Below are 22215 nucleotides of genomic sequence, written 5' to 3' on the forward strand. Positions count from 1 at the left end.
AGTCTCAGTGTCGATAATCCTGGGCTTGATGGACCTGTGTTCTGACTCCATGTAAGGCATAGGAACATAGGAAGCTGCCTTGTACTGAGTCAGACTCTCGGTCTATCTAGCTCAGTATTGTTGACACTAACTGGCAGTGGCTCTCCGGAGCTGTAGGCAGGATTCTTCCCTAGTCCTACCTGGGGATAGTGGAGAGTGAATCTGGGACCTTCTGCATGCAAAACAGGTGACTGAACTACAGCCCCTCCTCTCTGTGTTCCTATGATTGCCTCCTGAGACATGGGCCAGATGACATCACAGGGTGAGCCCCTCCCTCCCGAACCCCTGCCCCCTTCCTCAAAGCCATAGCCATTGGTGTCATAGTTTCCCAGTTGAGCACTACAGAATGAGCTGTCTTTCTGTAGAGCTGAGCCTGGGGAAAAGCCTAGCTCTCATCTCACAGAATCATAGAATCGTATCATAGAATCATAGAATAGTAGGGTTGGAAGGGGCCTACAAGGCCATCGAGTCCAACCCCCTGCTCAATGCAGGAATCCAAGTCAGAGCATTCTTGACAGATGGCTGTCCAGCCTTGTCTTGAATGCCTCCAACGCGGGAGAGCCCACCACCTCCCTAGGGAATTGGTTCCATTGTCGTATTGCTCTAACAGTCAGGAAGTTTTTCCTGATGTTTAGCTGGAATCTGGCTTCCCATAACTTGAGCCCATTATTCCGTGTCCTGCACTCTGGCATGATTGAGAAGGGATCTTGGCCTTCCTCTCTGTGACAACCTTTCAAGTACTTGAACAGAGCTATCATATCTCCCCTCAGTCTTCTTTTCTCAAGGCTAAACATGCCCAGTTCTTTCAGTCTCTCTTCATAGGGCTCCAATTAGTGTAGGACAGAGCTGGGGAAATCCTGGCAAGGGCGGAGCTTTAGGGGGAAGGGAGTGGTGCTTGGGAGAAAAGCTGGCAGGACATATGGGGAAGTGCACAAGGCAGAGATTCCCCATCTCTAGTTTAATGAAATCTGATTTTATTGCTGCTGTGAAGTCTCTTATAATCTTTATGGCTTTTCTTCTGTTTTAAATTATATTCGAATTTTTACCATTTTATTGTGTGTATTGTTTTAAAATTTTGTCAGTCACCTTGAGAGGCACTGGCAGTATTGTTTGCCTCCAGATGCACAAGCAACAGCGAGCTGCCTCCACTTCTCCCACTCTCGATGTGCAAGAGGAGGAGATCAGAAGTTTCTATTTCTAGTTAGTGGCAAACCATAGTTTGTCTGCAAGGCATGATCCCATACAAGGATTTAATCCTGGGTTACAGGGAAACTATGGTTGCAGCAAACCATAATCTTCTGCATTTAGCCCATAGTTTGCCACTAAATAATTTCCCAGTGCACAAAGAAAGGGAGAAGGGAGCATAGGAACCCATGGCTCCCACCTGCTTGTCCGCGTAATAACAAACCATTATGTCTGAATGCAGCCTTTGACTGAGAGGCAGAATAGAAATGTTTTATGCCACCTTTTGTTCTTTTTAAGGCCAAAAGCGGGTAAAGCAATAATCTGGAAGAGGGCTGCCTTGGCCTGTGTCTAAAATCCAAGAAAGGAGGAAAGAAAACTGTTCTTTTGAGAGAGTACTTAGTGTCCATGGTGATGGCAAAGAGCTGGAATGACGGCACACAGGTGAATCTAATGAGAATCTTCTGCAAGCTCAAATTGTCAATGGTTTCCATTTGTCATGCCCCCACTGGAGGAATCCTCCTCAGAGGAAGAGCTAGAGCTCCCAGAAACTAAGGGCACTCCAGATCAGTCACTGTCTCCAGACCAGGAGGAGCCTGGCCCCTCAGGGGAGATGGGGGGGGGCGGCTCTGCCTCTGAGGCAAAGGATGAACAACTCCTTGTCCCCCAGGAACATCGTTGTCTCAAGCAGCAGGACAGTAGAGCTCCGTGAGGAGTCCTCTCTTGCAAAGGAGGACTCCTCAGAAGAAAGTGACTCCTCATGAGTAGGGCTCTGACCAGAGAGCTCTAATGTACTGCAGCTGAGTCCTGGGTGGAGCAGCAGGCTTTGGTGTTAAAAGCCTTCAGTGTCTGCCTAGCTAGTGCTAGAAACAATGTTTTTACCAGCTTCTACTGTTCTGTGTCCTGTTCTCCTGACCTTACCTTAAGACTGAACCTCTGTGCTACTGACGTTGGACTCCTGGTTGACTCTCCTTCTTGAACTGCATACGGTATCTGTGTTTTGATCTTGGCTGCTCTTCAGACTTCTCTTTTGGATTGCTCTCTTGCCTGATAAAACTGTGCTTTTGGCTACTGCCTGCTGACTGATTTGCTTTTGAGTTGCCTCTTAGCTTAACCTGAGCCTGATCCAGCCATGGCAAGACACTACTGATGTCTTATCTGAAGCTTTCCAAGCTGCTTCACTTTAGGAACAGGCTTACTAACACTCAGATTGCAACTATTTACTGGCGAAGTTTTGAGAAAGCAAACTTTACTCCTGAGGAGTCAAGATTCAACACCCTGAAGTGAGGATGTAGTGAACTAGACAGACAAAACTTTCTCTAGGGAGCATCACCAATGCAAATAATAGTAAAAATAACAGAAAACTCAGCCTTTGATGTGTTAAGTACATCTGCAGCTACCCAAGTTAAAAGTTGTTTTGCATATTACATACATACTTTTAGCTCATCTTGAAATCTACCTGATTTTCTTCCAGGAAAACATCTCTCTCTCGGTGCAGTGTCTCCACTTCAACCTTTTTTTCAAATGTTCTCCAAGCTTTATCAATATCACTCAGTTCTATTTCTAATTCTTTTTTGTTTTCTTCTCTCTTAGCCTGTTCTTTCATATGATCTCTGAAGACTTTCTTAGCCATATCTACTTTTTTTATTTGGTGAGAGGTTCTTTCTTTTGCTTTAATATACTGGGGTCTCTTTTGATTCAGCACAACTTCCATTGACCTAAAAAATGGATACATTTGCCATCTTCCAACCAAGTTGTTTTAAGGAAATTCAAGGAACAATTTTGAAAGGCTACACTAAGTCACCACCCCTTCCCCTCAACATGAGAAACTCCTAGCAACAACAACTGCAAAATGCTAGAAGGCACTTAAGTAGAACTAATTCAACAACTGTGGCAACGAACCACCTTAAAACACAGCAGATTCCGGGCCACATCAGCAAACAAGAAGAATTCCCCAGGAGAGGTCAACAGTTCCACTTTCCCCACTTGTGCTGGTCAGTAGAACTGACTTTGAAGGGTAATTGAATCAATTATTTGCTAGAGTTACTTAACATATACTTGCTGGCTGAGGCTTAGGGCATTTCTACCCCAGCCGAAAATCCTGCATTTAAAACGGTCGTTTTAAATGCAGGATCACAACTGACTCCCTTTACATGCACTCCCTTTCCCCCCTCCCCTTCCCCCCCATCTGAGTCTTCCATTGATCTCCCTCCTCTTCCTGCTTTAACTCTTTTGACAGAGAAAACTGAAGCAGAACACAATGGGGTAATTTGATAGCTCATTATCTGTGATCTATTTAAAAACAGAACAAAGGGCATTTAGTGCAGGAGGGTCACTGCATCATGGAAAGAGCCTGCAAACTTCTGTGAAGGAGCAATTTCAATCGCAGGATAAAAGCCCAGTGTGTGAAGGGGCCCTTAATCTCAACCCACTTACTAGGACAAGAGCAGACAACCTTTTTGGGTCCATGTGCACATTTGGCAATTTGGGAAACTGTCACAGCTAGTCACAAGGCACAAGTAACCTGCCCAAAAGTCTCTGTATAAGGCAGAGGTGAGGTCTGAGCCATAATATACTAAACAATTCCTTTGAACCCACAGTTTTTAGCACCAACAGGAACCTATTTTACAGAAGGTAAACTCTTTTCCTCTCCCGCTGCCCACTCCTCTGCCAGCCAATACATTCTCGCCATGGCTTTTTCTTTCTCACTCTGATCACCACCCATAGATGCTCTCTTTTGTACTTTCCTAAGAATATCTTTGAGCCCCATCATGTAGCCCAGGAGCATTCATGGGAAATGAAGCTGGAGGCAGCTGGAGGTCCTCACTTTGCTTTGAAGTGATCCCAGCTGCTGGTTAAAAAAAAAGTTGATTTTTTAAAAAATAACTGGGAGGGCTAGTGCACCTTGGAGAGCACCAAGGAAGGTGCCCGGGTACACATCAGTGCCCATGGGTGTCAAATTGTCTACTCCTGTACTAGGGAGTAAATCCCATTGAATATACTGAAGCTTACTTCTGAGTAAATATGAGCAGAACATAAAGATGCTATTCCAGTGCTCCATAAAGTAATCTCCTCCTAAAGGTTGCTTCAGTAGATGCAATACTTTCAATTTCATAATGCCTCATGAAGGCAAGGAAACATAAACCTCCCATTCCAACATTCACCATGTGTAGCAGTCTTCTGACATAGATGGATTGCAGACAGAAGTGAGCATTTCACTACTAAGTGAAATCTATGCACTTACTTTATTTCTTTTTCAATATGCTGATGGTTTCTGTTTAACATTCCAAGGACCTTTTTCTTGGCTTTCACTGTATCTTCAGCATGAGAAACAGCAATTTTCTTAGTATCAATATTCAGATTTTTTGCAGACCATTTTTTGTTGAGAATGCTTATTTTTTGTTCATTGTGATATAGCTGGAAAAGCTGACACCGCCCCCTACACTCTCGCAACTCTTTGATCAGCATCTGGTAATGTTCTGCCTGTAAACAGCCAAATTATTAGCAGTCAACTGATATGCAACACCAATAGCTATTCGTGGTTAAAAGTCAGACACAATACCCCAACCCAAAATTTGTTGCGTGTATTTCAGTTGCTTAAAGTTCATATTCATACAATATATCCATGAGCATTTTTGCTATTTATAAATATTTGTCTTTATATTTAAATGCTTAATATAACAATGATCAGTCTTAGCATCTGCTCAATATACATCAATGGCCCCCGTTTACCAGGGGCTCCAACTGCTTCCGGGGTGGGTGGGGGGTAATACTTTTCCTGGGGTGCAGCTGTATGGCTGGCCTGTCATCTGGCCAAGCTGTAGCCTAGGTCCCTCCACTGCAGTCAATTGGGCTGGTTTCTGGAGGACAGGGCCTCAGTTGAGGAGGGATAAGGAGGGAACCTCTCCCTTCTGGTCCATGACTGGGCAATAAATTAGGAGCCTAACCCAGGCCCCAGCATTGCTATCACCAGCTTCCCTGGTCTTGCAGGGCTCATTACTTTGCTATGGATAAATTCTAGCCACTAGCTGATGGGGCTAGGAAACAATTTTACCTGTATTTACCTCAAAAACTGTCTCCATGTAGATTCGGCCGAAGACAATAATAACCTGATTTTTTCCTCAGATTTGTAGCACCTCAGCTAAGGTAATTCCTATACAGCAAGCTAATTTACTTTTGTTTGATATACCACCTACACCTCATTTGCACTTGTACATTCACCAACAGGTTCTTCTAGGGCAGTTTAGTTATTCCTAGAGAGGGGTGTGTGTGTGTGTGTGTGTGTGTGTGTGTGTGTGTATATGAGTGAGAAAGGGGGGGAGACAGAGAGAGAGAGAGAGAGAGAGAGAGATTTGGTTTTGCATCTTTCTACATCTTCACTTAGATCCACCCCAATTAAAAACTGCTTGTAAGAATTGCTCATTCAAGTGTAGCAATCCATTCTACATTTGTATTTCCTACTTCACTGCTTATCTTGGAGGATCCTGAGCAGAGTTGTTTGACTGTGTGAAGTAAGAATCTAGAAAAACCAGAGCCAAAAGTCTCAGTTTTTGAGCCAGGGGAAGCAGAGAATATCAGCTGCAACCTGAGTCTTAGGATTTTTACACACACACACACAGTAAATTAAGATTAAGCAGGGAGATTTTGTCTCCTTTCCTATTACAATATTTAGCACTTTAGCAGAATACTGCACTACACAAGGATGTCATTACTACTAGCATACACTCTTATCACTGGAGCTTTGAGTCACAGAATTTACACAAGTTTACAAATATGCAAGTTAGCACTGACTTCCAGTAAGTGACTGCTTAAATTAAAACCATCTACTGTAGTACAAGAATGTAAGAATTCTAGAATAGGACTCTTTAAAAGTGTTTAGCACTTGACTTGGACCTCTAATACCCAGAATATTATTCAATGTTTTTCTCCTTTCATTGTTTAACAAACATTTTGGCCAGGGGTATATACTACCAGACAATAGTTCCTGCATTACTGCTTCATAGAGTAAAAAAGTAAAAAATAAGGGAGGGGAATCAACTGTACAGTATCTAGTATAACACAGCAAGATAATTTTGGTGTTTATGCTTATGAGCAATATCTCCATAATAGGAAATTTAGAAAACCTGATCTAAATAGTGACTTCCCAATGAAAACAAGGAAAACTCTGATTTACATATTATAGCTCACACCAACCTAAGAACCTAAAACATTCTTGCTAAGCAGTGCACAAAAACATTTAAAATGTTATATGCTGTTCTTTAAATTACCTCCTCCTTCTCTAACTTTGCACGTTTGCGCTCAGCTGCAACGTTTTTCTTCTTATTGTAACTGAACTGTGCATCTTCCCCTGCCTTGTGCATATTGTTCTTCTTTTCTGTATATTCAGCAGCAAGTTCCCCTGAATTACTAATTTGTTCAAAAAGCTGAGTTCTTTCTTTGGGTTTCTTCATTGCAATTGCTTCAACTTCACCCTACAACAAGATAGTAGAACTATAGAATCAAATGGCTACAATTAAAGCCAAACTTTGTCAGCAGAAACAAAATGGATCAGCAGCCAAAAACAAATGCACAATTCAGACATCATGCCAAACCAAGGTTAATGAAACTTAACTCTGGTTGGATGTGATGTCCAGATTGTCAAACCATAGTTTATGATAGGCTGGCAAACCAGAATTGGAGAACATGCTATAAAGTAGTTTTGTAAACCATGGTTTGGCAGGACATTTGAATTGAGAAACCATGATTATGGCTGCTGATCTTTCTCCAGACACCGCTGCACAATAGAAGTGGCACTCCTGACCAGATCGAAAACAAAAGCAGACCAAAAGTTCCAAACCGTAGTTTACATATACTTTGAAAGCTCAAATCATGTTTAAAACCAAGCCATAGTATGGTGTGATATTTGAGTTAAGGCATTTATTAAAAGAAAAAAAATTAAACCAAAAGTATTAATGCTACTTTTGCAGCAACGTGTCAAGGCTAGCTCTAGGAATCTGTAGGGTTTTTGGCAAATGATTAAGTGCCCAACTCTCAGCCCCACCCTGTTATTAGCACCCCTTCTTTTTGAGAAACAGTAGCAGAAATATTTCTGGGAAACCATTTTTGGAATATATAACAATCATCCAACCTTGTTAGTAGTCACACTATTTCCATTTTATACACTGGGACTGAATCAGGAGAAGACAGTTAACAGATGGGCTCAAGGCCATCCAACACACCTATAATATAAAATTAAGTTGAGACACAACCACAGTTTCTACACATCTGGGGTAGTTCCAAGTCAAAACAAAATGTGGAAAGGTAGTTCATAGGTACTGCTTCTGGAGTCCTTGTGTCCCTACCAACTCCACTGTTTCTCATTACAGGAGCAACCTGTAAGTCCCATGCTGGTCTCATACCACTAGGTTCCACAGCACAGGGATGGGGAATTTTTTTTGGCCTGAAGGCCATGTTCCCTTGTGACTAACCTTTCATAGCTGCATGCTAGCAGTGGGCACCCCTGCACAAAACAAACACAAAAAAATCCCCCTCTGCAGAGCATATAATCATAGAATAGTAGGGTTGGAAGGGGCCTACAAGACAATCGAGTCTAACCCCCTGCTCAATGCAAGAATCCAAGTCAGAGCATCCCCAACAGATGGCTGTCCAGCTTCATCTTGAATGCCTCCAGTGTGAGAGAGACCACAACCTCCCTAGGGAATTGGTTCCATGGTCATATTGCTCTAACATTTAGGAGGTTTTTCCTGATCTTCAGCCGGAATCTGGCTTCCTGTAACTTGAGCCCATGATTCCATCTCCTGCACTCTGGGATGATCAAGAAGAGATCCTGGTCTTCCTCTCTGTGGCAACCTTTCAAGGACTTGAAGAGCGCTATCCTATCTCCCCTCAGTCTTCTCTTCTCAAGGCTAAACATGCCCAGTTCTTTCAGTCTCTCTTCATAGGGCTTTGTTTCCAGTCCACTGATCATCTTCATTGCCCTCCTCTGAACCCTCTCCAGCTTGTCTGCATCCTTCTTCAAGTGTGGTGCCCAGAACTGGACACAGTACTCCAGATAAGCCTAACCAGTGCTGAGTAGAGGGGAACTAGTACTTCCCGGGATTTGGAAGCTATGCTTCTATTAATGCCTGCCCAAAATAGCAGTTGCCTTTTTTGGAGCCACATCACATTGTTGGCTCATATTCAGCTTGTGATCTACAACAATTCCAAGATCCTTCTCGCTTGTACTGCTGTTGAGCCAAGTTTTCCCCATCTTGTAACTCTGCATTTGGTTTCTTTTTCCTAGGTGCAGAACTTGGCACTTATTCCTATTAAATGTTATTCTGTTGTCTTCTGCCCAGCACTCCAAGCTATCAAGATCACTCTGAATTTTGTTTCTGACTTCCAAAGTATTAGCTACCCTGCCCAATTTTGTGTCATCTGCAAATTTGATCAGCATTCCCTGCACCCCCTCCTCCAAGTCATTAATAAAAATGTTGAAGAGCACAGGGCCCCGGACTGAGCCCTGCAGTACCCCGCTCGTTACCTCTCCCCAATTTGAGAAGATCCCATTGCTAAGCAGTGTTTGAGTCCGATTCTATAGCCAACTGTGGATCCACCAGATTCATCTAGCCCACTTTGAGCTAGTTTGCTCATCAGGATATCATGGGGCACTTTGTCAAAAGCTTTGCTGAAGTCGAGGTATATATGTCCACAGCATTCCCACAGTCCACATGGGAGGTTACTTGATCCAAAAATGAGATCAGATTTGTCGTCGTCTTGACAAGTCCATGTTGGCTTTGAGTAATCACTGCATTGTTTTCAAGGTGCTTCCAGATGGATTGCTTTATCATCTGCTCCAGAATTTTCCCAGGGATTGATGTCAGACTGAGTGGTCTGTAATTCCCAAGTTCCTCCTTTTTGCCCTTTTTGAAGATAGGGACAACATTAGCCCTCCTCCAGTCATCTGGCACTTCACCCGTCCTCCATGATTTCTCAAAGAGAATAGACGGTGGTTCTGAGAGCTTCTGCCAGTTCCTTTATTACTCTAGGGTGCAGTTCATCTGGCCCTGGAGATCTGAACTCATTCAAAGTAATTAGGTGTTCCTTGACCAGATGCCTATCGATCTCAAGCTGCAATCCTGCGCCTTCAGCCTGTACTTCGCCTTGGCTTGGGGGGGGTCATAGACCCTCTTTTGGGAGAAGACTGAGCCAAAGTAGGAATTGAGCACCTCTGCCTTTTCTTTGTCCTCGGTTATCATTTTGCCATCGTTAATAGCTGAACCACCATTTATTTCCTCTGTCTTTGACATTGCATGTAGCTGAAGAAAGTCTTTTTGTTGCTTTTAGCATCCCTGACCATCTTCAGCTCGTTCTCAGCTTTAGCCTTCCTGACACCATCCCTGCAATTCTGTGCTACCTGCCTGTACTCTTCCTTTGTTGCTTGGCCTTCCTTCCACTTCCTATATGTGTCCTTTTTTGTTTTCAGATCATCTCTTAGCTTTTTGTGGAGCCACATTGGCTTCTTCTGTTGTCTTCCCCCTTTTTTCATGTTGGAATTGTTTGTAATTGTGCCTTGAGAATGTCCTTTTTAAAAAACTCCCACCCATCTTGGACTCCTTTTCTCGTTAGAGTCATTTGCCATGGGACCTTACTTATCATTGTTCTGAGTTTATTAAAATCAGCTTTCCTAAAATCCAGGGTATGCATTTGGCTACACTCGGCTTTTGCTTCTTTTAGAACCAAGAACTCAAGGATAACATGGTCGCTTTCCCCCAGAGTTCCTGTAACTGCTACTTTATCCACTAAATCATCTCTGTTGGTTAGGATCAAATCAAGGATAGCTGATCCTCTAGTTCCTACCTCTATTTTCTTTAGGAGGAAGTTATCTGCCACACAAGTCACGAATTTCCTGGAGGGGCCATGTTTTGCAGAATTTGTCTCCCAACAAATGTCAGGGAAACTGAAGTCCCCCATTACTACTACATCATGCTTCCTTGAAACATTGGTGATTTGCTTTTCAAAAGTTTCATCCTTGTCTTCTCCTTGATTGGGTGGCCGGTAGTTGACTCCGACCACCATGTTCCTTTTACTCTTTTGCTCCATTTATTTTAACCCAGATGCTCTCGATAGGGCTACCAAGCTCATCCTCCTGTATTTCTGTGCAGAGGTAAGTATTTTTAACATATAATGCAACCTCACCTCCTTTTCTGTTCCTCCTGTTCTTTTAGAACAAGTTATATCCTTCAATTGCTGTATTCCATTCATCCCACCAAGTCTCAGTTGTACCTATGAAGTCATAATTTCCCTCCTGTATTAAGAGTTCAAGTTCATTCTGTTTGTTTCCCATTCTCTCGGCATTAGCATACAGACATTGAAGACCATGTGCTTCATAGTCTGGCTTTCTTCCTACATGTCTGTGAAGAGTATTATTGGGCGCTATTAGAGCTGTTCTCTCCATTGCAGTGCATGAGCCTTCATCCATTGTTACCCCCAACTTTACATCTCCCTTCCCCGTAGGATTCAGTTTAAAGCCCTCCTGATGAAGTTCTTCATGCTGTGGCCAAACACATTCTTCCCAGCCTTTGTGAGGTTCAACCTGTCCCTTGCCAACAGTCCACCTTCCAGGAAGCATAACCTGTGGTTCCAGAATCCAAATCTCTCTCGTCGGCACCATCTTTGCAGCCAGTCATTCACCCGGAGTATTTTTCTTTCCCTTTCTATCCCTCTTCTAACTATTGGAAGGATGGATGAGAAAACTGTCTGGGCCTCAACATCCTTGATAGGGATGGGCGGATTACTTACCCCATTCTGGGTGGGGATGTCCACTGTGGGGGGGGGGAGGCGATCCGTCCCTCCCCCTGGAATCCTCCCCCTGGAATCCTCCCCGGCTGGTTCTGCTCTGCAGCATGTCCACAGAGCCGCCGGCTGGGCCCGCCCGCAGCCGGACTTCCGTCCACTGGCAGGCTGCAGCCGCAAATGGCGTCTGGCATAGCGAGTGCCATTTGCGTCCCTGTGTTAGCCATGGTAGGCTACGTATATATTTACATAGCCTATCACGGCAAAGAGCGGGGACGCAAATGGCGTAGCGGCTGTCACTTGCGTCCCTGCATTAGCTGTGATAGGCTATGTATATATTTACGTAGCCTATCATGGCAGAGAGTAGTGACACAAATGGCGTAGCAGACGCCATTTGCATCCCTGCTCTTTTTGTGATAGGCTACGTAAATACTTATGTAGTCTATCACGGCTAAAGCAGGGAGGCAAATGGCAGCTGCAGATCAGGGCAGCCATTCGCAGCTGCAGACCGGGGCAGCGGACGGACCGGACCACCCAGCGCCAGGTAGGGTCCGCCCCGGGAAAATTTTACGGGGTGATAGGAGGGACTGCTCCGTTCTGCCGTGGGGGGCCAGATTCTAAAGAATCTGGCCTCATTGGAGTCCGTGGCAGAATTCTCTAGCATCCCTAGTTCTTGAGTTTCCTTCCCAAAGCTTCAAAGTCTGACATGATTTCTTCGTAGCTCTGCTTGGTGGTATCATTTGTTCCCACATGGATGAGAAGGGATACCTGTCAGTGGGCTTTATGAGTACAGGGAACCCTTCAGTCATATCTCTAATCGGTCCTCCCAGGAGACAGCATACCTGGTGAGTCCACAGGTCCTCGCCATATACTTGGGTTTCGATCTCACGCAGCAAGGAGTCTCCCACTACTGCTACTCTTCTCTTCTTGTAGCTGTAGGCCTTGGTTTCATCTCCTCTGCTTGACTGACCTTCAGCCTCTTGCTCGCTCTCATGCAGGTTCCACTGTAATTCTTCCTCTGCAGGCTGTCCTCGATTCTCATCCTCAAGTACCTGGAAAAGGTTCCTTAGTTACACTGCCTCCACTGGTGCAGAGTGTCTTCTAGTTCTTCTGCTCCAAACTGTCACGCTTTTCCAAGGAGTATCCTTTACTTCATTTTTCCTCACCTCAGCAGTTTCCTCTTCTGCCTCAGCTTGCTGTTGCTCTTCCAGCTTCTGGTCTTCCCTTTGCTGCTGTAGTTCCCCCATTCTGTCCAAGAACTCTTCGTGTTCTCTTATTCCCTGGAGGGTCGACACTTGCTGCTCCAGTCCTCTTACTTTTTCTTCCAGCAGTGTGATCAACTTGCACTTGTTGCAGGTGTAGTCCATGTTGTTCTCAGGCAAGTAAACAAACATGGTGCACACCTTGCAGGTCACCACCACTGGAGAGTCTTGTCCTTCCATAGTCTCTTTTCCCTTTTTGTGTCTAGTTTCCTGGTTGTTCTAGAGCCTGTGCCTGGTCTTCTACTCTCTTTGCCTTTGTCTCCTTTGTCTCTTCTGCCACTGCAGCTCCCCTGGCCAATTCCTGTTTGCTCCCTGTTCGCTCGCTCTGATCGCTCTCTCACTTCTGTAGTCCCTAGACCAGTTGGAGCAGCTTCCTCTGCTCTGCTCAGCTGGGAGGCGGGAAACAGCAACTAGTCTTGAAAAAAGCCTTCCACTGGCACCAATGGGAGGCTTTTTTCAAGACTACTTGCTGCACCCGGGGGGGGGGGGTATCATTTGGGGGGATCACAGCAAGTGAAGGGGGAAGCTGTAGGAGAGGCCCCACTGGCCACCAATTCCCCACCCCTTCCATAGACAACATATGGGTAGCCTAATCCTATGCATATTTACTTGGAAATAAGTCCCGTTGTGTTTAATAGGGCACTCTCCAAAGAATGCACAGAATTGCAACCAGAATCAAGTAACTCCAGCACCCCACAGTCAGACACAGAGGAGGAAGAAAACTCAAACGCTAAGACTGGCAGGCTCCTTCCCTCCCTCCAAACACATCCACGCACACAGTATGGCCAATCTGGTCTCAGTCTCCACTTACTCACTACATAGCTCCATATCCAGATGGGCTTGGCATTGCACAGCAGCTGCAGATTCTTCCTTTCTAGTTTGGTTGTTATTAAAAAAGGGGAGAGATGCAGAGCAGCAATGCAGTGCTACAACAGAAGCCATACAGCAAAAGGGAAAGGCTGCCACCACTTCCTTGTTCCCCACTTTGAAAGTGGTGCTGCCTGATATTAGCTGGCGCAAGGGCAACTAAATCAATACATCAGGAATGCACAACCTTTTTGACCCTGAAGATTGCATCCAGTTTCTGCTGGGGGTAGTTTTAGCTGCCTTGGGCTCTTGCAAGAGAAAGGATGGGATACAACCATGATAGATCAATCAATCAATCAACCTTTGTATCAATACAGTCCACAAAAGCTTTTAAGGTTTAACATATCCCCCCTTCTGTGCATATTTACTCAGAAGTAAGAAATAAATCCCACTCCCCTGCAGTGAAAGGGTTAAAGGCTAACTTTAGTAAATCGCCCTAAAGTACTCTTTCGCTTCTCCAATGCTCTCTTAAATAGCTGTGATGCTGTGCTTCTTTGATGTTCTGTAGTTTCAAGTCCTTTCTCTGTTGTGAGGTTAAGTCCCTTCTCTGCTTTATCGCAGTAACAATCTTTTGGGTTTACGGGAGCATCTCATTGCGAGCAGGGAGAAGGAGAAAGGGGGGTTGGGAGCAATAACTCTGGGGCAGAGTGCTGGAATGGGGTACAATTGAGAGGCTGAGCTGCTCTCAGGGGGACTTTCAGATGCTGCACTCAAAAATCAGGGATTTTGGCTTCTCAAGGCAAAAGTGTGCACATGGGGAAAAATGGGGTAGGAGCAATAACTCTGTGGCAGATTGCTGGAATGGGGCAAAATTGGGGTGGGGGGAAGCTCCAAGGGGGACCCTTCAGATGCTGCACTCAAGAACCGGGGATTTTGGCTTCTTCGGGGAAATCAGTTGCTCTCCATTCATAATAATGTAGTAGCGGGGGGAGCCTGGACAGGGGGTGGGGGTACAAGCCTCTCTCATTGGTTGAGCAGCCCATGCCAGTTTGATGTTCAGTTCTGCTCCCCCCACCCCACCCCACCCCACCCCACCCCACCCCACCCGGAACTATGTTCATTTCAAGCACTGTGTGACCCCTGAAAACCATATTGTAAAGGTAAGGTACACTCAGCTTATCTTGCTTTGTGTGTCCCTGATGGAGCAAAGCTGATTCCATGAAAATCCAGGTAATACTCCGTGCTTCTCATACTGTTGTCATGATGATCCCCCCCCCCCATAAGTGGGACAGGGACCAGAGACACACAGCTGTGTCTTGCCTTTTCTCAAGGGTGTAAGTATTGGGGATGGTCACATCTCTGGTATTTGGAAGAAGCTGAGAAGGTATGCATAAACCACCACATATTTCCCACTTAAATTAATTGTTGAGTGTGGTCCTGCTGGATACAAAATGTCACTGTATGGCCACTCTGCCCCCCCCCCCCCGCCCCGCGTGTTCATCCAAGCCACTGGGACACAACTTGGTGAGCTAATCATCCCCAATATGGACTTCAGAGACCACTGGCATGGTGTGGTCTAATTTTCTGATATAACATGAATATTTTACCTGAAAAACCAGGCAATTCCTTGCTCTAGCAATGATGCCAATTTGTCCAAGTTCTTCTATATATGCAGATCGGCTGACAACAATGTCATTGACAAGAAACTCAGATCCATTGCCTAATTTTTGAAGAAATGAAGAATGGAATCTGAATTAATAAACATCCGTGCATTTGGAGTGCTACATTAGTCCTCCAGCCAAACACATAGTCCAGCATTTGGGAAATTAAGGCTATATCCATTTTTACTGTAAAACACTAGCTGGACAGAATATTTGCAGCTATTTCCCCCCAGGAATTACATTTTTACAAGTCAACACCTTAGCTGCAGGCCTCTCTCTCATATTACATCCTGATGTGGTCTATAGCACTATGCATGCTTTCTAGCCATTTTAGTATACCAAGTATAAACCTCAATACAAACAAAATCTTGTACAATCTAAAATAGTATTTGATGCTATTACAACACAAAAAAATATTCACACTGGATGATGAATACTGCAGGATACTAGACTCTCAAACAGTTAAAACCGTTGAAAATGAAGATAATTGTTTTTTTGTTTTGTATGTATCTTCCATAGCTGTAACCACGGAGGCAGCAAATATATCAAGTAAATGAAAATGTAACCATATGGGAATTAGAACTCAAAATATTTAGAGAAGACATACTGACTACTTGCAAATATTGTTGGGTTTGGGCTGCTGGGTGTCAGAATGGTTATATGCCCCTGATAGCATGGCTGGAGATAGATATAGATATATATGAATTAGCAATAAAGGAACATTCCAGTTCTAAACCTGTTTACTCAAAATGTCTCACTGAAAAGTACTTCTAAGTAGGTGAACTTAAAATAGCAGTTTTAGGGTACAATCCTATTCAGATAGGCGGTTGCCTCCAAACTCAGAGGCGACCACCTATCCAATGTAGGGCAGGAGAAGCAAGGAAGGGATCGTTCCCTCCGCGCTTCTCCTGCCCTGTATTTTTGGCTATATAGCCAATTGTGGCTGTCTAGCTGCAGGAGGGCAGAGCGGGGGAGGAGGCTGCTGTACAACACATGGGATGTGTCGTACAGGCATTTCCGCCCTCCCCGGAATGCCCTCCGGGAACGCCCCTTTTCAGCCTCTCCACACTCTTCTTGTGAGCGCAGAGCACGGGGTTGTTCTGCACTGCCTCGGAGGCAGCGCGGAAGTGGGGGGAGGTCGGTTCTCCAGGATCTGACCTCGGAGCGTAGGGTCAGAGGTCACATCCTGGAAAACCAGATATCCTATGGCTGTCTAGCAGCCATAGGATTGCTCCCTCTGTCTGCAATCCTATATACACATACTTAAGGCAAGCCCTATTGAACTTACTTCTGAGTAGACATCTACAGGATTATACTGCTTACGTTATAACAACACATGGTGAGGATCCTTCCACAAATATTAAGTCATAAGCATTTTAGAAACAAATACATAAAACCCAGTTATTTCTTAAAAGGTGCTTTAAAACCAGTCATGGGAAAACTAGTCACGGTCAGCTATTCACTGGAGCTTATACAGCACAAGGGGCTAAGGAGGGTAATGTCAGGGGAAAAGGCACATAAAGATTTTGGGCAGTACCCAACGCTGCCCATATGCCAGCTGCCTGTCCCATTCTGGAAACAAGCATTTTGGCTCATTTCTGGGATTGCTCTAGGAAGAATTAGCTTCCTGTTGCACTGGCAGTGGGTCCTGCTGGCACAACATGATGAACAGAGGTGCAGGGGCAGAGTTGCATAATGCCCAAAAGAACACAACACAAGCGTAGTAACAGCATTGGAACGATACAGCAAAGTGTTAGATCTACAATATGTATTTGAGACAGAAAGATCTTGGAGACTACCCCTCAGAAATATTTTGAAAAAGGTAAAGTGGAGAAACACTTGGTATGCTAATTAGATGACAAACCAGGAAAAAAATAGTCACACATGCATTTTTTGGGAAAATTATCCAAAAAAAACCCCTCCCCACCCCGAACCCATTTGTAGAAACCATAGCTGAGTTTGTGGATTATTTTAAACTTATCAATCAGGACAATCTAGAGAGGAAAATATTGTACAGCATCTCAATGAGATACAACTTGAGTAAGGATGATACGGCTACGCTAAATGCCCCATAACTCCACAGGAAATACACCAAACTATACAAGTATTAAACCTAAAAAAAAGAGCCAGACCTTCCTGCAGAATTTTATAAAACCTTTTGACATTCTGATAGCCCCTCTAAAAATCATTTTGATGAATGCAAAATGTCAAAGATAAGTGGTTCTTGGAATGATACAAAAATATCCATGATCTATCTGTAAGAAAAGGAAGAATCCACCTTTGACTTAAACTTGCCCATCTATATAACTATTAAATCAAGATTATAAAATCCTTATACCTATTTATGCAAAAAGGCTAAACAAAATTATCATAAAATATATTCATATAGCTTAAACAGGCTTTATTGAATGATTATTGTCAGAATATTCCAGAATGGCACTCAACCTGATAAATGAATGCCTAACAAATTGGAAACTGTTCTAGTTTTCTTGATGCAGAGAAAGCATGTGGCGTTAGAGAACATAGTTTTTGCACAATGTATTAAGAAGGCTAAGGCAGCAATCCTATACACACTTACACAGGAGTAAGTCCCACTGAACTCCATGGGGCTCACTTCCTAATAGACGTGCATAGGACTGCACTTTAAATATAGGTTTGTTGTTGTTCAGTCGTGTCCGACTCTTCGTGACCCCATGGACCATAGCACGCCAGGTACTTGATTTTAAAAGTATGTAACAGCCTTAAGATAGCCCACATGCTATTATTTTCATTAACAGTCAAAATTATGTACTTTTAAAGATTTATAGAGTCATCCTCTTTCTGACCTATTTGTAATCTGCACTGAACTATTTATTTACTTCCTTGATAAGAATATCAAGTACAATTACAGGAGTTAAAAGAGGTTGATGAAGCTTCAAAATAAGTTTATGCTGATAACACATGCTTTGTCAAACAAATCCTATAATATCTCTATTATGGAATGAGGGCAAGTTCCAGGCTTTAAGGCAAACCCCTCAAAAATGGAGACCACAGGATTTAATATTTCACAACTAATTAAGAATTACATTACACCCAACTGTGGAATCTAACTGTAGAATGTTTAGGTATTTGTCCTTTGATCTGGACAAGTTTTTCCACCTACATTATGTACCATTAATTAAAACTATTCCTAAAGATCTAAATAGAGGGTCTTCAATGAGACGTTCGTGGTCAGGTAGAATAGCTATGCTAAAAATAACCATCATACCAAAGATTCTATTTTTTTTTTATATAGAAAAGGTTATGGTTGTGATCAAGCAGCACTACAAAGATGGCAGAAAATGCTAAGAAATTTTATTGGAAAGGAAAAGGATCAAGGGCAGCTGCAACAACTTTAGAAACACATCTGAAAAACGGTTTGAAGGTTCCTAATCTCAGAACATAATATATTGTTATTCGCTTACAGTTCAAGGCTACATGTTCCAAACAGTGATATGGGGCAAAAAATTTCCCATTGCTTTATTATTCCATGGAACATTTTCCTATTTCATAGGTTCATTAGTAAAAATGAATGCATGCCAATTGCAAATATAGTATTACATATATTATACTTGGCAGTTTCAAAGTTGTAATTAATGTTTTTCAGGTGATTATCCTTAGCAAGTATGTGAGCAAATACATATATGTCAGAGTGGAATGGAACTAATAGGGAAAGTGAAACTGAAGGTGCCCCAAAATAAAAGGTTCTCTGTACTCACTTATATTTCCCATATAAACCAGCCTACGTACCTCGAATAATTCTTGAAAATGTTTTCTCTTCTCCATTTTCTTCACTGTACACCATTCTGACACTTCCACTTGATGAAACCGGCTTCCCAACATGTGCCCCATGTATCAGTTCTTGAATGTGTTTCACTCGTAAATTAGATGCCTTTTCACCCATTACAAAACTAAGGGCATCCATTACGTTCGATTTCCCTTCAATTATACAAAAAAATTAAAACTGCACTTTTCAAATAGGGATTAGATTATTACACTTATCTATATTTTAATTTCAGGTTTTACCTAAGAACCTCTTAATTAAGGAACCTCCCTCTAAAACAGTGGTGCACAACCTTTTTGGCCCCGTTCAGATACACATCCCCACACACGCCAGCAATCCTGATACAGATCACTCTTTCCTCAGTGAACAAAAGGTGATCTGTGTTAGGATTGCTGGGGCAGGGAATTTGGAGCCAGCAAAGCTCAAGAAAAAAAATTGTTTGGATGTATGATGGCAATACAGCTGAGTGCATATCAAATCTATTAACAACACTAGATACTACATGGACCACAAGATAGCTTAAGTTACAGGTAGTGTGATAAATCCCCTAAGGGATTTTCATACCGTGCAAACCATAAAGAATCATGACTCATGAATCACCACAGGTATGTTTTATCTCCCAATATTTGTGAATAAGCTTACCCAAAGTTAAGATTCTTATGTTAGATTATGAGCAGGGCCAACATATTTCCATAACTTGGCACACAAAAGCCACAATCCTATGCACATCTTACTGAGTAAGCCCTATTGAACTTAATTAAATTGACTTCTGAGTAAACATGCATAAAACTAAGTTGAAACAGTTTTGCATTGTACTTTTATGAGTAAAAACCCCTAGTACAGAATGTGGCAGGTATTACAGAATTGGAAAAACTCAGCTTTTTTCTTTAGCACAGATTTTTAGCCCTCCTGCAGAAATGTTTAAAATAAGAGGGCAAGTTTCTGAAATAGTTTCCTCATGCAGCTATACCCAGAGTGTGGAGCACCATAATAGCGCAAGAGCACCGAGTACACCATGAAAAACAACTCCTCTTCTTCCAATATTGGTGGGCCTGCCCTTTGGTTAAGAGGCACCACTGGTAGATTTTAATATTCAATTGAAAGTCTTCCCCCCACCCCCTAAGAGGATCCTGAGCGTAAAGTGTACAATGTGGAATTTTAAGTTTTCAATAAACCTAAAAATAAGATGAAAGGTAAAGGCTTCCACATAGAAAATCTTGAAATCATTACCATATGCCCCAAAGGCTTACAACCACAAAAGGCATCTCTTGTACACTGCCAAATCCTATACTCAGTCTTGATAATGTATAGGGCTAACAACACTCTATTAAAAACACCTTAGACGAACTGTATCAGCTTTAATTGATTTACTGAGTGTTGGGCACCTACCACGTGTAGTTTTTTAAAGTACTTATATTTAAAAATACTTCAAGTAATGAACTGGTAACCAGTTCATTGTAGTAAACAGTCTAAATCAAAAATTGGAATTGGAATAGAATTTAACATAAGATTAAACAGTAATGGTGTACTGCCAGTCCAGTTGAAGAGAGAAGCAAAGTGGCGGACAGCATCCAAAGTCCAGCCAGCTCGTGGCAGCCAGGGCAGGGCGGCTGGCTATAGTGAACTTCTCCGTGTGCATGGGGGGAAGAGAAATTAGCTCCAGGCTTGCATAACTGAGGACCCCTCTCAACAGAAGGGCTTTGGATTTAGCAGATCGAAGGCCAGCTCCGCCCCAGAAACACCCTGTTTGGGGGCTTACCGCTGCCGGTAGATTTATCCCCACAGAGCTCTCCATAGGAATACATGGTGCTTCTGGAGAAGGTGTGCCCTCCTGCTGGCAGAGCTCTTCTCTGTCAGCAGAGGGACACATCCAGCCCTCCCTGTCTCCTCTTAGATGGCTGTCTGCGGGTGTTAAGATTACTCTGCCTATAACAGCAGCTGGTCCCTCAAAATGAGCAGCTTTTCAAGAAACTTTCCTCAGACTTAATTTAGATTAGTTTATGAGTGGCTATTTATACAGATTAGTGAATTCAGATGGGTAGAACTACACTCTACCCTACTGATTTTTAAGTGTTATTTTATTTAATAAAACCATTTATTAGCCATTTTCCAGCACTCAGGTTACGTACAGTAACAAAACAAAACAGGTTCATCAAACAAGCAAAACCAAAAAATATGTCTATAGGACTAATCAATCGATATAAGTCTTGTTTGGGATATCAAGTAACGAATGAACAGGGGGGAAGGAAATGCTAGCCACACTCCGGAGACCAGGACAGAGGCACGCGACGGATGAAACGTTCCCACGTGTTACCTGAACCATTGGGACCAATGACACAAGTAAATTTCTTGAAAGGTCCAATGCACTGTTGCCCCCTCCATGACTTGAAGTTCTCCACCATCAAAAACTTTAAGTATCCCATCTGTGGATGAGCAAGGAAATAAAGAATGGGGTGGGAGAGAACACAGCCATGAGTATGAAGATGGAGAGACAAAAGAAGGGCTTTTGGAATACAAAACGGAGATAATTCCATCTCTCGTTATTGAGCAGTAGCTACTAATCAAAGTAGTAACTAATAATCAAATGTCAATACTCTGAATATGAGTATTTATTTTAAAAGACACTAATATAATAAGTTTGATTATTAACTATTCTCCACTAGAAACCACAATACAGTTATAGAAGAGCACTGAGGTAAATTATATTCCATATAGTCCAGCATTCTGTTTCCAGCAGTGGACAGCCATATCCTAGGATGCTCAAAAGCAGGACCCAAAGGGAAGTGCCCTCTCCCAGTCTGCCCCTACTAACTGGTATTTAGAGGAATACTTTCTCTCACCATGGAGGCCCCATTATAACTTCAGCAGTAGACATCTCATCTCCATAAATTAGAGTAATCCCCCATTAATTACAAGTTCAGCAGTAGATATCTCCATAAATAGGTCCAATCCCCCATTAATTACAACTTCAGCAGTATATATCTCCATAAATCGGTCCAATCCCCCATTAATTACAAGTTCAGCAGTAGATATTATATTCCTTTCGGCACCAGGTGAAGACCTTTTTATTTTCCCAGGCATTTTAGCATTTCAGCTTTCTAAACTTTTAGCTTTGCTGTTTTAAATCTGTATTTTAAACTCCTGCACTGCTGCTAGGTTTTATTGTGGTTGTATTGTTATATTGTGGTTTTAATGTTCTATATATTTTAAATTGTTTTATTGTGTGCTGTTTGGTTTTAATTTTTGTGAACCGCCCAGAGAGCTTGTTATTGGGCGGTATAGAAATGAAATTAAATAAATAAGATATTGCCATACATTGGTCCAATCCCCCATTAATTGCAAATTCAGCAGCAGATACCCCCAGAAATTGGTCCAATCCCTCAGTAATCGCAAATTCAGCAGCAGATATCCCCAGAAATTGGTCCAATCCCTCAGGAATTGCAAATTCAGCAGCAGAGTTCCCCAGAAATTGGCCCAATCCCTCAGTAATCGCAAATTCAGCAGCAGAGTTCCCCAGAAATTGGCCCAATCCCTCAGTAATCACAAATTCAGCAGCAGATACCCCCAGAAATTGGTCCAATCCCTCAGGAATTGCAAATTCAGCAGCAGATACCCCCAGAAATTGGTCCAATCCCTCAGTAATCGCAAATTCAGCAGCAGATATCCCCAGAAATTGGTCCAATCCCTC

General features: G+C 43.0%; 1 protein-coding gene across 3 annotated transcripts in view; it reads right to left on the reverse strand.

Annotated features, from left to right (window-relative positions):
* Positions 1-22215, reverse strand: part of SMC1B (structural maintenance of chromosomes 1B) — a 72423-nt gene that overhangs the window by 48245 nt on the left and 1963 nt on the right. For 2 of the 3 annotated variants that reach the window (XM_084811294.1, XM_084811295.1), the window contains exons 2-7: positions 20842-20950; positions 18494-18682; positions 14672-14784; positions 6489-6692; positions 4466-4704; positions 2681-2939 (exon numbers count right to left, since the gene is read on the reverse strand). In XM_084811294.1, the coding sequence (XP_084667420.1) occupies positions 2681-2939; positions 4466-4704; positions 6489-6692; positions 14672-14784; positions 18494-18682; positions 20842-20950 (1113 nt within the window). Of the gene's footprint in view, positions 1-2680; positions 2940-4465; positions 4705-6488; positions 6693-14671; positions 14785-18493; positions 18683-20841; positions 21127-22215 lie in introns of those variants that run through there. The other variant, XM_084811293.1, reaches the window with a different exon arrangement.

The sequence above is a fragment of the Heloderma suspectum genome, chromosome 7 (genome assembly GCF_057233095.1).
Source record: "Heloderma suspectum isolate Gila_16-S chromosome 7, 16-S_ref, whole genome shotgun sequence".
NCBI lineage: Eukaryota > Metazoa > Chordata > Lepidosauria > Squamata > Helodermatidae > Heloderma > Heloderma suspectum.